We start from the raw sequence: 15779 nt of genomic DNA on the forward strand, positions 1-15779 counted from the left end.
AATGATGGCACTTTTTCCCTGAACCACCTCACACTCCTGACTGCAGGAAATCCGTTTATGAGTTCTCTGTAGCTAGTCACATGTGCCAGTATGGGATCAATAATCTGAAATGTGTCTCTATTTAGTTTGTGGAATTTTTGCACATCATTTAGACGGCTGACACGTTTTTTGTTTTTTGTTTTCCCACTCATATATATTTGTGTTTGCAAGGGGAGTATACTTTGCTGTAGCAGATTTTATGTAACGAAGAATATGTCACAATAATAAATTCTTTTTATTATAAAGTTTGGTTGTGAGTTTGCTCCTGGTTGATCATCAGCAAGTGTCTAATCTCACTGAACTGCAAACCAAGGCGTTGGGGACGCAAAACTACATTACCCATGATTCTTTGGTGCCCTGTGGGTGATGGAAGCGAAAGCGATGAAGAGGGGGCTAGTTGGCTTTACTTGATTAAATCTTGATTTTATCAAACGACCGCTGTCGTTTGATAATTTGTAAAATATCGCAGTTATTGGAAAACTTTTTAAGATTTAAACTACGTGTAAACGTCGGACGGGCCATTCCTGTCAAAGCGCGAATCTCTAAAACAAGGTAACTGTTAAATTTTGTATTAGCAAGCCTAGCTAACTACCCCTGGTAGCTTAACGTTAGCGTTAACGCAGAATACGAAGTGGCAGTGATTAAATATCTGTCGTCATTTAACATAACGTTGTTTTCTTAACTCTCCTCTCTGATAAGGTATTTTTTTTTACTTTATTTATTTATTTTTTTATGTTTCTAATGTAATTCTATGTTTTTAATACAGCTAACAACGTGAGTTTTTGGTCGTCATTTTCACACACTACAGCTCTCCCCGTTGTTGTCAGTCAGAAACGATTGGATTTGTTTTGTTCTCTAGCTGTGTTTCGGGTTTTTTAAATTAAATGAATTTTGTTATTTACTGTACAACTGTTTTTCCTGCAGAAACATCCAGTAAATGGCAGACTGCGAAAGATAAACAATGAGGGTTTTTCAACTGCCAGCACACTAAGTTCCCCGAGAGAAGACGTCTGATGAAAAATTACTGTAACGTTAAAGATCGTAAGTGTTTCCTTACACCTAAGTCAGTGATTAAACTAGCAACGCTTGTGTTTAATCAGGTAGTCGTGTAAGGTTCCTCTGTGAGGTGCTTTTCTGTTGCTTGTGTAACCCGTTGGTAGCGGTATAATTGCAAAATACCTGCCATCACAATGGTTGACGGAGAAGAGGAGTAAAAAAATAGCTCAGACATTTAGTTGGTTAAGTTAACCAGCTGACAGAGAACAGTTTGATCGCACACGATTAAAATGTGTCATTTTTGCAAGGAAAGAAACCACCAAATTCATATTCTTACACGTTTTTAAACAAAATATTTGCAGGTTTCTGCATATTTTTTTAATAGCAAACTGAATGTCTTTACACTCTGTATCAAGTCATTTGAAGTCATTTGCCTGTTTATTCTAATTTGAAAGAGAATTAGAAAATGAAAAGCATTTTAGAAAATACTTGTGATTTTCAAATTGACTGAATAGTTTCTTTTTGCTTTTGTAATTTTCTTGTTATTTTTATTTTTTTAAGCTACAGCCGACATGGAAGACAAGGCAAATGGATCAGTTGACACCAAAAGGTGTGTAGGATCTTGTTGATTGACAAACTATTTTAGATATTTTAAGCTGCTCTTAAAATTAAGCATACATTTTATATTAAGATGAATACATTTAATTTCACCTTACAGCCCAGTGGAGAACGGTCAGCTGCCGGACCCTTCCAACTGGGCAGTTGCTGATGTTGTCAATTATTTCAAAGCAACAGGGTTTGAGGAGCAAGCCATGGCTTTCCAGGATCAGGTTTGACTGTTATTTCCTGCTCAAAATTGCTGCCACATGATGCTGACAAACTAGGGAAAACTAGAATTTCTGTCTTTATCTGACAGGAAATTGATGGTAAGTCCCTGCTCTTGATGACGCGTAACGACGTCCTGACGGGGCTGTCGATAAAGCTCGGCCCCGCACTGAAAATCTACGAGTATCACGTGAAGCCGCTGCAGACTCAGCACCTGAAAAGCAACGCCTCGTAGCGCCGCAGGCCGTCCCAGCACCCACGTCTGTGACAATCATTGTGTCAGGAGAGCCCAGGTTAGCCGTCGTTTCGCAGAGACTTTTCAGCCCACAGTGGCTTCTTAACAGGATTTTTGAATGCTGTATTTTTTCTTTTTGTTTGTGTTCTTTTTATATAAGCGTGGACCCCAAAAATGGGTTGCACACAGTGTCCACTCAGCCGTTTACCCTTTCAGCCATTCTTATATCTGCTGCTTGAGATTTTTTTTTTTGTATTTTTGTATTTTTTTGTGTTTTATTTAAAAGAAGAAAATTTGGGGAAAATACTCTGCAGGTATGGTTTTTGTGTGCGTGCATGTGTGTATGTGTGTGAGTGCAAAGTGAATTAACCCATGAAGGTTTAAAAAAATAAGTATTTGTATATAAGATTATATTATAGTTGAAAACTGTATGTTCTGTCGCATCTAAAGACTTTGATACATGCAGATAATGATTCTGGTGCGTTGCCCTTTTTCCCCCTGAAACTTTCTATGTTTTAAAATGTGCATCTGAGTCAATGAGTCGTCTTCAGCATGTGACCGTGAACCACTTTGTTTTCCCAGACACAACGACCCGAGCAAAAGCCACCTTGTTCCTGAACATCTACATTATTCAGGCTTGAGACTCTTGATATGGAAATATTTATGTGTATATATTATTATTGTTGTTATTATTATTATTATTATCTATCAACCTGTGGTGCTTTCAGCGTTGTCACACAGACAACTGTTCAAAAGTGTGTATGACCAATGTACATGTGCAGCATAACACTGGAGTTTTAATATCCGAATCAGAGATTTGCAATAAATGGTGCTCTTTTCTCACCAAAGATCAATGTTAGTTTATGAATTTATCAACAGCCGCTGTCTTTAGTTTCATTTTATTTGGGTTCACATCACATCATCACGAGCTTTAGTCAGGCTACAAATATTAACTTGCTGTTGTTGGAATATTTGTTTGAAAGGTTAATTCAGATGGATCTTTCTGTTAAGATTGTTTAAATCCCAGCAGGGCCTTCTTTCTGTGGGCGCCGTTAGAGCCGCGCTCGCTGCTTCCTGCGTACTGTCCCCGTTATGTTCCCTGAGGGATTATCCAGAGGAAGGAGTACCTGTGATGGGAAAAAGATACTAATGTCCACAACCCGATCATTTAAAGAATATGAAGGGCCATTTGTGAGAACAGAACTTACTTCATCATTGTTGACAATACCCATTCTTGTCATGTCTATGGTGAAGTAATGCTCATTGGGCATGATGATCTCTATTTCATCCACCTAAAAGAAAATGTGTACTTTAGCATGCCTGTTATATACAGTATGTAGCTTTTTATTCAATGTCCAACAACCGTGGAGATGTAATTTGCATGTTTGTCCTTTTTTAGGACTCAGAGTTGGTTAGATTTCAACTGTGAAGTTGTCTAAACAGTTTATGTATCTCAAAAAGTGATAAGATTGTGAGTTTGATGATTTCACCATCTAAAGGAAGTACCTCAGGAAGTCGATCCAGGACTAGAACCTGAGTTTCATACAGGGTCTTCTGCACTGAGGGCGAGTACTCCCCGCGATCATAGGGGCCAGCAAACTTCTCAATAATCGTCTCCTTCACAGTCTTCCTATAAGAATGAAGAATATAAAGCTTCAGATGTGAACTATATTTATGAACTTTGAACTATATTATACGTCAGCTGAGGTCTTTCTTGACGCTCGTAAGTCGGGCAGTTACCAAGCAGCGTCAAAGTCAGTGTCCTGGATCTTGTTGTAGCGCCACCTCGAGTACACAGAGGTGCAGAAAAACCTGTCCTTGGCGTCTTTCAGAGTAGTGAAGCGGTCTCTGTAGAAACCTTCAAAACCAGACTGGGTGGTTTTCAGCACCTTCATATTCTTCACCCCACTGTGGACCACAGGGATGCCTGCGTGGAGCACAGATGAGCCCGTGAGGGTGGAGTGATGTGAAACATGGCAAACAACTTATGAAAATGGTGCTAATCATGAACCTGTGATCAACAGTGTGCAAGGGCTTAGTCATAGCTTTAGCTGCCTTTGTTAACAGTATTTGCACCACAAGTCAAATAGTACGTTTTGATTTATTAAACACGCTTCAAGAGTTAAAACTTGACTCAAAGTAATTTGTGGCAGCCATTAACCTCTGATGTTTTTTACATGTATTTGCTACTGAGCAAGTGGAGGCTGCAAAGGGAGAACGCCCTCTTCAGCAGAACAGAGCTCAGCGATCAGATCTTGGCCTACCTACATGCTGTAGTTCAGGCGTGGGCAACTCCAGGCCTCGAGGGCCGGTGTCCTGCAGGTTTTAGATCTCACCCTGGGTCAACACACCTGAATCACATGATTAGTTCGTTACCAGGCCTCTGGAGAACTTCAGGACATGTTGAGGAGCTAATTTAGCCCTTTAAATCAGCTGTGTTGGTTCAAAAAACCTAAAACCTGCAAGGACACAATGGCCCTCGAAGCCTGGAGTTGCCCACCCCTGCTGTAGTTTGAACTATCATGATAGTGCAGTGATTAGCACCGTCACCTCGCATCAAGAAGGTTCCAGGTTTGAACCTCTTACTTGGTTGGGGTGTTTTTGTCTGACAAAAGTATGACAACACACACGTAAGTTTAGCTGTAAACTATTGTAACCCTGGTGATGGACTGGTCATCTGTCCAGCTTAGGGTAACACTAAACTTAAAAACTAAAGTAACTGAAATCTAAATAAAAGTCTAGACCTTTGGAAGAAAATTAAAAACTTAAATAATTGTATGTTAAGAAAACGAATTTAAAAATATAGCAGAAATGTGCTTGTCTGTGCTTACACATTCAGCCTAACCACACTTTGGTCCAGCTATTTATTGAGACTTGGGATCACGACATGGGATTAAACGGTGCTGTATTTGTGTAAGATCTTCTGAAAAGCTTTAATTTTGTCTCCTGACAAATTGCTTCCATATAATCATAATTAAAACTAACAATGAAAACGTTGCTAAAAGGAGCAAAAGTAATTTGGAAACTAAACTGGAAACAAAAATTCTAAATTAAAAAAATACAAAACTTGAATTAATATAATAATAATTATTATTAATACTGTTAATAAACCAGAGTGTATTCAGTCCGTCACTGTCCAATGACAGCTTGGATAGCATGTAAGCAAATACACTGTTTGCGTGTTTTTGTGAGAGTGTGTGATTACCACCGATAGTCTGTTCAACATCACAGAAGCGGTAAGCTTCTGGGCTGAATATAAACGCATGAGCATGCTCTACCCCACTCTGAGAGAAAAAAAAGACAAGGGTCATGTTTTACGATGGATTATCACCTGCAACATTTGATCGGGTTAATGTGCACTTGATTTATGTTGCTGCTCAAATAGCTGTTAAAAAGGTCAACTCTTGTGAAGCTGCACCGTCCTGTGTTTTACCTTCTCCAGCCTTCTCCACGGAGCTTCCTCCATGTAAACTTTGGCCTTCAGCACATGGTTAAAAGAGGTTAGGAAATGATTGCAGATATCCAGGGAAAACTGTTCGATGTTCTTTATCTTGACAGAGAAACAAGCAGGTTGACAGGCTGTAAAAGACCTCAATAACAAATATTTTAGCAGTTGAAATAGCAATAACAGGTCTTCCCTGTTCCTCAAAACGGTGTTAGACTCACCCCTCTGAGCTTGGCCAAACCGTGGACGGTGTTTTTAATGGTGTCAGTAGGGATGATGTCTGAGTTGTCTCCAGTTAGATAATCTTTGCGTGACTTGAGCGTGAGCTCCACATCAGCCTTCACCTCAATGATAGAATGCTGTCTTCCCTGCCTCCGGACGACCAGCACCTTCACCGTTTTCTTGCCGTAACCTGTTCGCACAAACTCCGCTTTCTGCATGTGTGAGAAATAGTTGTAATAAGATGGCACACTTAAACAGTTTCCAGTGGTAGAGGTGTTTCGTGCCACAGTGTCATCTTAGAGCTACAAATATAATATTTCTTATCCCTTTAAAATGTTGTCTTTGGATAGTTTGCAGTGAAGTTTCTCGTGTGCATTTGCAGGAGCTTGTTAAATATATCTCCGTATTCCAACATTAATTTAAAAAATCTGAAATCAGATATTGTCTGAAAGTACACGAGTACCACAACATCAAATAAAAAAAAGACTTTTACTTTGTGAGGAATTAGAAATGTTTTAAAAACTAACCTTTAAAGATCACGGTTTGACCCTGTGGCCACTGAACCCTGAGATAATTTCCAGTGCTATCAATCTACCGTCAGAAACATTAGTCATGTTCTATCGTTTAAGTTTTACTGTTTCCTTCTATAACTTTCTGAAATGTTACCTGATCTGAAGCGTTTGCCATGGTGCCTTCCTCTTCTTTACCTGCTGCCCTTCAAACAGTCTCCAGTAAATGGGGCTCCTGCTACAGGAGGAGGACTTTCTACAGAGGGTGGCATTAACTTTGCACTCAGGCTATTGGAAGCTGAAGTTTAACCTCTTTTATTTGTACTGTGTGATGCACTGTATTCCACTCAGAGAAATGCAGAGGCACGCACAAACACTGTTTACATGTACAGCCACAAAGAGAAAGATGTGAGTGCATTTCACATGAATTCATTGTTGCAGTCAGGTTCAATCTTGACCGACACCTAATTTCTTTATATTTTGCCAGAAAAATAAGAAACAGGTTTATTGAAACACATGCAAACATAAACGGCGATGCAGTAGATGAAGCAAAAACATGTGAAATGAGGGTTAACTCAGAGTCTGTACAGCACTGTAGTTTGCACTCCCTATGCTCATATAAAGACTATAAACTTTTTTCTTCTAAATATAAAGAACAGTTTTGAGTTTCCACCTTTATGAATTACATTTACATTATGCTTTTTTTGTTTTTACGCAAATGCTCTGTATATTGTGTGGACTTTAAACCTTTTTTTTTCTTCCTTTTGCACATGTCACACATAAATTTTAATATTAGAAAAAGATCATCAGAGTAAAAAAAAAAAGGTTTTTAAATGATGATTTCCTTTAAGTGAAATTAAGTGAAATAAGCTCTTCAAACCTGCCCGTGTAGGGTTGGAGAGTGAAAAAGTAATTTAGAAGTAAACCTAATACCAGCCTTGGTATCAAGATCTGTGCCTCCTTGAAGGGGTCTTTTCATTTCCTCAGTAATAAGAAAGTTTGGATGGTTCAGCTCAACATGTACAATAGTGATAAGTTTAAAAGTTTACATTGAGTTACTTTAATGCAGGATGTTTTCTGTCTGAACGTGCTTTGCTTTAAATTTAAAAGAATATCTTTATAGAAGGATGCTCTATGCACCGTGTGCGCAGCGCAAAGGACTGATCAGTCAGCTGCTTCCACTGAGGAACTAAAGATCCCGTTAACATAGTTTTGTTCTTAAGGAGGAAAATAGTTCTTCTGTTTATTCCTACATGCATTAGTTGCTTCACCGTTTGAATATATTTAAAGATCCATCCATCCATCGTCTTCCACTTATCCGGGGCCAGGTTGTGGGAGCAGCAGCCTAAGCAGAGAAGCCCAGACCGCCCTCTCCCCAGCCACCTCCTCCAGCTTCCCAGGCCAGCCGAGAGATATGATCTCTCCAGCGTGTCCTGGGTTTGCCTCGGGGCCTCCTCCCGGTGCTGCAGACCCCCCTGTGAATTGCTACCTTATCGTGGTGGAGGGGTTTGTGTGTCCCAGGAATCCCAGGGGCTATGTTGTCCATGGGCTTCTGCCCCCTGGTAGGGTCTCCCATGGCAAATTGGTCCTGGGTGAGGGACCAGACAAAGAGTGATTCAGAAGACCCCTATGAGAAGAACACTTCACCCCGCCTAGGGTTACCAGGACCCCGCCCTGGAGCCAGGCCCAGGGAAGGTGCCCGAGAGCAAGCGTCTGGTGGCCAGGACTTAGTCCCTAAAAAGGGACATGGGTCCATCTTCCTGCAGGCCCACCACCCGCAGGAGGCATCGTAGGGGTCAGGTACATTGTGTGCCGGGCGGCGTCCAGGAGCGGAGCACCTGGCAGACCGATCCCCGGCTACCAAGACTATGTTTAAAGAGTTTCCTCAACAATAAACTGGATGAGCTTATGAAATCCAGTTTGGCTTATAAACATTACAAAAAGGAGCTCAGAGATGTGACTTTGTCAGACTTCAACTATGAGTTGTTTTACCAAAGAGACGTTTCCCCTTTTACAGTCAACATGTGGTTTCATTGTAAAATTAAGACCTGACCAGTACAGTAATCTGGTGTGAACAGTACTTGATGCTGTAACGAGGGCAGTTTGCATAATTAAAAAACAGCAACACAAAAACATTAACATACAGTACATATATAAATAATACGAGGACAAGTAAAGTAGCTGATCTGTCAAGGTTGGCAAAAAATAAAAATCTATAAACATTCTGAAACATTTAATTGCTGACAGTCATTTCAGTATTTTCCCGTCATGTGACAACATCTTATGACTTCCCATTTTTGCATCTAAAAGCAGATGTGCTGGTTTCACAATCAGAAAGCAGCAGATTTCAGATTTCCCTTTCGTCAGTCGCTGCCGTGTTGACTTCAGCTGCAGGAGTCACTCAGGATGATCTCACGCTTTAGTTTATCCTCACAGATTTTTGTGCTTTTGTGTTGCACAGTTTGTGGTGCTGACATTTCATGTAGAAATGAAGAAGGCGAGGCAGTCGATTGGTGAGTTAATATGATATTTTTAAATATTAATGCCTCCATATTCATACTGATGACCGATTCCTTCAATTTTCCCAAGAAAAGACACGTGGTTTTCTGTCTCTTTCCTTCTAAGGTTTATCATCTACAAACTGCCTAAATACAGAATCGATGACATCGGCAGTGGGGTGGAGTACATGTACTTGGATTCATCAAAAGAAGGCTGGGAAATGAGTAAATACACGATTAACTCCAGCCAAGGAGCCATAACAAACACACTGAACCAGCTTTACATGGGAAAAGAGTACAAGGTGAGATTATTCCATCTTTTTGTGGGTTTTTATATGATGAGTGAGACTTTCGTTTGTTAATGGGAATTATCAGAGATAATGCTCGTGCCAGTTTGCTGAGTAGGAACTCTTTCATTTAATATGAGGAACTGAGTTGACACTGAACAGTCAGAAACAACACAAACTACCAGTTTGGAGTGTACGTAAGTCTGGAGTTTATGTAAGATCTTAAAGTAATCAGGACCAAATAAACTGAAGAAAAAAGATTTATTTTGGGAAATATTTAGTTCAGTTTCCCCAGGCAGACAGAAAACAAACATTTCTCTGAAATATCTTTGCTATAAGAATGAAGCCATTAGCTGGTTATTGTGGCATTCTTCTTCTTCTTCTTTGTTCTTTCAGTTGGTCCCTTATTCCATTTGCCATTAACGTAAGCCAAAGTGTAATAAGGTGTAATAAGCATTTTGGTTTTGCAGGGCGTCCCTAATGTCACCTCTCAATTATTCTTCTTGTATAAATGAACTTGTATAAAATAACAAATGTTGTCTTTTGGCAGTCAAACACCTCAGTGTATGCACTCTATAACGACGCCCCACCAGACCTGAAATACATTCAAAAATATGGACACACTAAAGGTACGGTACAGTCGGCAGGAAGAAATCTGCTTCTTTCCTCTTCTTTTCATCTCAAGACTCTTATTCATTATTGTGACCACACAACAAGATTCATCCGGTTTTATTCCCAGAGTTTTCACTGTTAGCAGAAAATATAGCAGCGCTATGACTGCCATAGTTTTTCTTCACTCTGTTGACACATGTGCAAAGTCAAGGTGGAATGTCCAGGAAAGTCTGTTTTACATTTTCCACCTTTAAATTAAGGTAGTTATTGTGTATATATGTAGCCACACTATGTTACATGTACAAGTGCACAACTATTCCCCATGCAACAGTGCAAGTTACAGCATGTTTTGTGTCTGTGACAGTTACCGGCAGATGCATTTCCAAACTGCTAGTCAAGCTTTGGAAAAAGAAAAAATCAATAGGGTTTAGGTTTCCTCTGCCTGCAATAGGGTGTTGTAGGGGGAGGACACGGGCAAAGACCATCTGTCCGATAGCTCCAACTGCACATTTGACTCTTATCAGCAACACAACTGATGGAAATCTTTCTGCATCTGCGTGCTGGTTCACATGTATCTGTGTGTAATCATTCCAACTTTCGTATGTTTGTGTGTGTCCTGCAGGGGCACTGCTCTTTGACCGCGCTCAAGGTTTCTGGTTGTCGCACAGCATTCCCCATTTCCCTTCCTTCCCAGAGAAAGGGTACCTATACCCGTCCTCTGGCAAAGTCAATGGCCAGACTGCACTGTGTGTGACCTACCAGTACCAACAGTTTCTTCATATAGGTGAGCATGAAGCACAGAGCTTGGCATACAATCGTCAGACTTACTACATTTAATATTCTGCTTGATAGAAAGCCGGGCCGGACCAGTGAAACTACTTGATAGATTCTGGGAGTTCATCAAACTGGTCCACAATTACAACATATAAAGTTTTCGTTAATTCAAAGAAAATCTCCTTTTTTTCTGTGAACCCACTGAAAAAAACCTACAAATATGTAAAAAAAAACTTTTAATAGTTGATCTGTTACTTAATTACTTTGGTGTCGTATGAATGAGGGAGATTCTTTACCAACAGGATACTGTTGGTAAAGAACTTTGAAAATCCTGTTAAATGTTCAAAATTATGCACTCCTTCACATTTTCCACAGCCTAATGGTGGGCCGGACTCGGCTGGGCCGATTCTGGACCCCGGGCCTTATATTCAGCACCCCTGGTTTAATGCAAAGCAATCATCAGCTTTTTTCTTTTACATGCATACACACAGTTAGGCCCATAAACATCTGGACAATAAGAGAATTTTTGTAATTTTGCCTCCGTTCACGATCACGATGTAATTTGAATCCAGATGTGAAATCCAGACTTTCAGCTTTAATTCAAGGTGATGAACTGTTTGTTCAATTGTTGAATTACAGGCAGTTTTATACACGTCTCCCCATTTAACTGTACATAAAGATTCAAAAATCATTTTAAATGTGCGCAGAGTTTTAAATGATTTGGAGTTTTTATGCTGCTCTGCTTTTTTCTGGATTTCTCACTGAGCAAATGTGTAAAATGAAATTTTAAGGTTATTAATAAGGTGATTTGTTTCTTTTGTTTGGAAACCCCACATTGCACACAAGTATTATAATGAACCTGAGAAATTGTTTTTGCTATGAAGCGTGTCTGAGGGAAACTTTAGGGGATTTCCTCACACGTGTTCAGCTACTCGGAATTATTCTGTGTTTCTGTGGTGATCATAACAGTTTCAGTATAATAGTATTTTATTTGAATTACTATGTTTTTTATTAATAATCAATTTTTTCACATTTTACTAAGTTAATGTGTCAACAAAGTGCTTACAAAGAAAGACTGGAGGACATTTAATTTAGCTAAATGTAATATCTGCTATATAAAAAGCCTTGAATGCGAAAATTCGATATTTGCCAAGAATTTAAATGATAAACTTGATGAGACTAACAGTAAAGAATCAACATCAGTGTCATTATCGTAAATGCTCATTGCGGCTGTAAGGAATACGCTCGCTATACCATACATCATCTCTTATTTCTCTCCTCTTCAATCTCCAGCAAAGCAGTTGGTCTACCTTTACCCCCGTTTCTATAACTGCTCTGTTCCTGCTGCATTCTCGGCTGACCTGCCACAGCTGGCCCAGTTATGTGCGGACTCCAAACCACAGCTGTCCTCCAATAAGAGAATGGAGCAGCTTTTTTCAGCTGGAGGGGAAAAGTTTGTCAGTTTTGCTAAATCTGAAAACTTTGTGGATGGTAAGATACCCCGCATGCCCTTTTTTTACTTTTAGCCATTTACTTGCTCATCATGTACATTTTAGAAGAGCAGACTTCTTTCCTGTAGCCTGCTGCCATGTTTGCACATTTCACTCGTCGACCACAGTCACTGATTATCAGGCGCAGACACGCTATCGTCGCTGCACAGTGACGTGCATTATCACGTCCCAACCGGGGCCTTCAAAGTATACTCACAGCTGCTTTGACTTTTGGATCTTAGTTACATGCAGTATTTTGTTTCTCAGTTTGTGTATATGTATATTTTTATTATTTAGAGAGAATAATTATCCACACAAAGGTTTATTTATGCATGAAAACAACACAGAGCTCACAATGTATTTATTTTACCAGAATCATACATAATGCAAAAGGAAGTGTGAGCTTATCACGTTTGCATTTCCTTTATTCTCATATCATTTGGCAAATTGCCAAAACAACTTGAAAAATGCTATTTAATGGTATAAAAACATTATACGTTTCATTTAGCACAATGATTCGAGCACAGACTACTCTAGTACCTGACATGTTTTTCTGTTGGCTTTCATTCAGATATCTACACAGGCTGGGTGGCTCAGGAACTGGGCGCCGACCTTTTAGTGGAGTCCTGGCAGAGACAAGGTCACGACCTGCCCTCCAACTGCTCACTGGCCAAACACACCATGAACATTAAGAAAATCCAGCTTCCCAGATCAATCCTGTTTTATTCGCACTACGACCACTCAAAGTGGTGCGTGTCACGACTTTATGAGGACCAGGTGACCTGCCTGGGAGACCTGAACAGAGAGATGGGCCAGCTGTGGCGAGGTGGCGGTCTGATCTGTTCCTCCAACCCTTTGATTTATAAGGCCTTCAGGCAGGTGGTGGATTGGTACATTCAGTGCTAATTGAGAAGGAAAAGCAAAGTGATTAAGAATCAGTGTGACACTGGCTGACAGTGGCAGAGCGAGACACTATGATTCTGTCTCCAGGGTTGACTGCTATGTAGAAGTAACATAGAGACTCACATATAATAATGTATGTGTATAATTGAATTCAGTTTTATATATACAGCTCCAAATCACAACAACAGTCACCCGAAGGTGCTTTATATTGTAAGGTCGACCCTACAACAATACATACAACAATCATATGACACCTTATGATCAAGCACTTTGGCGACAGTGGGAAGGAAAAACTCCCTTTTAACAGGAAGAAACCTCCAGCAGAACCAGGCTCAGGGAGGGGCGGGGCCATCTGCTGCCACCAATAATAATGTATTTACAATTTAAACTGGTGAATAAGCTTTTGAAAAATAGCAGTGACTGCATGTTAATTATGTGGTGGATACACTTAGTTATCCACCTTTGTTTGAGTTAAAGCAGCTGTATGGAACCAGCAGCCCACAAGTATAAATAGATTAAAAAAATAATACTTTCAATTCAATAAAACAAAACAGAAATAAGGTTAGTAAGACTGTAGATCACAGCCGCACATTGTTTCAGGAGATGTCAGCGGCTGTGTGTTTAAACAGCCGTGTCTGCACAATGTCTTGTTCCTTTTACAAAAGGAGCAAGAGACAAAATCATTGATCTATGTCGCTTCCTTTCATCCAGCAGAGATGAAACTATAACACTATTAGTGCTACAGATAAAAGGTTTTGTCATTTTCTTTTGAATCTTTGGGTCTTTGTATTCATATTGTTTTAGCACAGTGTGTGCACTTGTGTTATGATGCTACATATTTGAAGTTGTTTTTACGTTTTATAAGTTCTGCAATAAATATATGGAACCATATGTTGTAGTATGATGTGCAACATAATAAAGACTGACAACATTAAAATCTGGTCTACTGCTCAGTGAGACTGAGGTACATGTAGTCTAATGGAATCTATTTTATTTTATTTTGTTTTATTTGGTGCCTCTGGAGTAGTCATCATCATGTTTGTTCAGTTTCTATTTCCACTGAAGAGGCACTTGGCCTGTGACTGTGTGTGCGTTTAGTGTTTGGGGTAAATAGTGTCACCTACTGGCCAGACCAGGTGACTCATACAATTCATTCAAATGATTTTCCGACTATCTACAATTCGATACTACTCATGCAAACTAGAGCAGGCAGTAGAGAAGAAAGAGTACAACTAAAATCCAGTAAAGTGCAATAAGTAATATGTATTATACACAGTCGTGTGAAAAGGAGAGTACAGCCTCTTTCAACAACAAGGTTTTGTGTATCAGGGGCATATTTAAAAAACTCATCTGGTCCTCAGCAGGTCTAAAAATTAAGTTAATACAGTGTCAAATGAACAAAGGTGAAGAAAACGAAGTCACAATGCACGAACAGCAAATGAAGAACTCAGTATGCTCTCAGTGCTTTCATAGGAGTTAAGAAGGTAAGATCAGGTAACACAATGGCAAGAAAGAAAACATCAGCAATGATAGAGAAGCAAATGTTTCTGCTCATCAATCTTGGAAGAGATATAAGAAATTATACAGTGAGAAAATGGAAAATGTTTAAGACAGCTGACAATCTTCCCAACAGTGGATATCGAAGTAAATTCAACCCAAGGTCAGACTGCTCAGTGCGCAGAGAAACTGCAAAACACTCGTGAGCTACATCTCCTGCTCTGCAGGCCTCGGTTACCATGGCAGATTTTTAAAGTTCATGGCAGCACAGTTAGAAAACAAGCCGTACTTGCTCAGCAAGCCATGAATACAAGTTATACATTCAGTCGTTTTGTTGCTTAGAAAAAGAAAAAGCCTTTTCTCTCTAAATTGAACAGCTTAGCTTTACAATGTTGCCTCTGAATAAACCACAAGACTTCTAGAACAGTGTCCTTTGGACAGACAAGGCCAAAGTGGACATGTTTGTCCATAATGCACAGCGCCATTTTTGGCAAAAACCAAACATAGCATATCAGCACAAACAGATCATGTCACCTATCAAGCATGGAGGTAGACAGGTGATGACAGGATCTGGGCTTCTTCCAGTCACCGAGTGGACGATGAAGGTCTGAGGGCGTCTGCCTGACAGCTTGGACTAGGTTGAGATCGGGTGATGCAACAGGACAACAACCATATTCAAAGCAGCAAATCAAGAACAGAATGAGTGTAAAAATAAATAAATAAATCACGGTGGCCAAATCTCAATCCAGGCAGTCAACCTGACTGAAATACTGTGGCGTGACTTTGAGAAAGCTGTGCAACAAATGCCCGCAAACCTCAATGAACTGAGGCAATGTTGTAAAGAAAAGTGGGTTAAAAGGACTCCACAGTGACGTGAAAGACTGATAGAGTCATACAGAAAATGATTATGTCAACTTATTGCTGGTAAAGGTGGAGAATTATTTCTTTTGCACGCTGTTTCCGAATTCTGGTTTTGTTTTAGTTCAATAAAAAATGTTCTTGTTCATCTCAAATTGTATTTATGTAATGATAAAACAAGCTAAGGGTCTAAGTCCGTCTTTTACTTGAACTGAACTTTCTTTTTCACCTGACTCTGACATATTTCTACATGTACACGATGTGCATGAGAAAACTGGTTCTAAGAGCGCAGCAAACAATTTTGTTAACTGATTGAGGACCTGGATGCTTAAAATGTTGCCATGTGGTTGCAGTAATTGAGATTGTGCTAAACCATGCATCAGTTTCACAATGACTACACTTTCTCAGAAACATAAGAAAAACAAAGTCACATATATATTCTTTCAAAAAGCAAGTCAAACTGGAACATGCAGGGCTCAGACGGCACAAAGCCTCGTGACAGCGTCACCTGGTCAAAACAGGCACGGCAACATTGTAAAAAACAAAAAAGGAAGATCTATGGTGACGGCTTTGAGCAACAAGGAAGTTG

The 15779-nt window shown here is 39.7% G+C and overlaps 3 protein-coding genes across 5 annotated transcripts; 2 read left to right on the forward strand and 1 right to left on the reverse strand.

Moving 5' to 3' along the window:
- The first annotated feature begins 353 nt into the window (after positions 1-353).
- On the forward strand, positions 354-2949 carry samd13 (sterile alpha motif domain containing 13). 3 transcript variants are annotated; one of them, XR_311780.1, is made up of 6 exons: positions 354-591; positions 964-1080; positions 1597-1645; positions 1754-1865; positions 1952-2153; positions 2678-2949. XR_311780.1 is itself a non-coding variant. In XM_005734932.1 (5 exons), the coding sequence occupies exons 2-5, from the start codon at positions 1053-1055 to the stop codon at positions 2093-2095; spliced, it is 333 nt and encodes a 110-aa protein (XP_005734989.1). In that variant the 5' UTR covers positions 354-591; positions 964-1052; the 3' UTR covers positions 2096-2949. The 3 variants fall into 3 exon arrangements, 1 of the variants encoding a protein (XP_005734989.1); XR_311781.1 differs by lacking the exon at positions 354-591 and adding an exon at positions 617-738; XM_005734932.1 differs by having other exon boundaries at positions 1952-2949.
- Positions 2950-3147: 198 nt separating this feature from the next.
- uox (urate oxidase) lies at positions 3148-6472 on the reverse strand. The gene is made up of 8 exons (XM_005734933.1): positions 6429-6472; positions 5762-5974; positions 5529-5645; positions 5301-5379; positions 3836-4022; positions 3602-3725; positions 3304-3387; positions 3148-3222 (listed from the first exon to the last, which is right to left on the reverse strand). Exons 1-8 carry the CDS (start codon positions 6447-6449, stop codon positions 3148-3150), a joined length of 900 nt encoding a protein of 299 aa, XP_005734990.1. The 5' UTR covers positions 6450-6472.
- Positions 6473-8585: 2113 nt separating this feature from the next.
- On the forward strand, positions 8586-13026 carry dnase2b (deoxyribonuclease II beta). Its single transcript, XM_005734934.1, has 6 exons — positions 8586-8784; positions 8897-9071; positions 9607-9685; positions 10291-10452; positions 11736-11933; positions 12504-13026. The coding sequence occupies exons 1-6, from the start codon at positions 8678-8680 to the stop codon at positions 12836-12838; spliced, it is 1056 nt and encodes a 351-aa protein (XP_005734991.1). The 5' UTR covers positions 8586-8677; the 3' UTR covers positions 12839-13026.
- The last annotated feature ends 2753 nt before the right edge of the window (positions 13027-15779 follow it).

This window comes from Pundamilia nyererei, unplaced genomic scaffold (genome assembly GCF_000239375.1).
Source record: "Pundamilia nyererei isolate P.nyererei 1_Seehausen unplaced genomic scaffold, PunNye1.0 scaffold00061, whole genome shotgun sequence".
NCBI classification, from domain to species: domain Eukaryota; kingdom Metazoa; phylum Chordata; class Actinopteri; order Cichliformes; family Cichlidae; genus Pundamilia; species Pundamilia nyererei.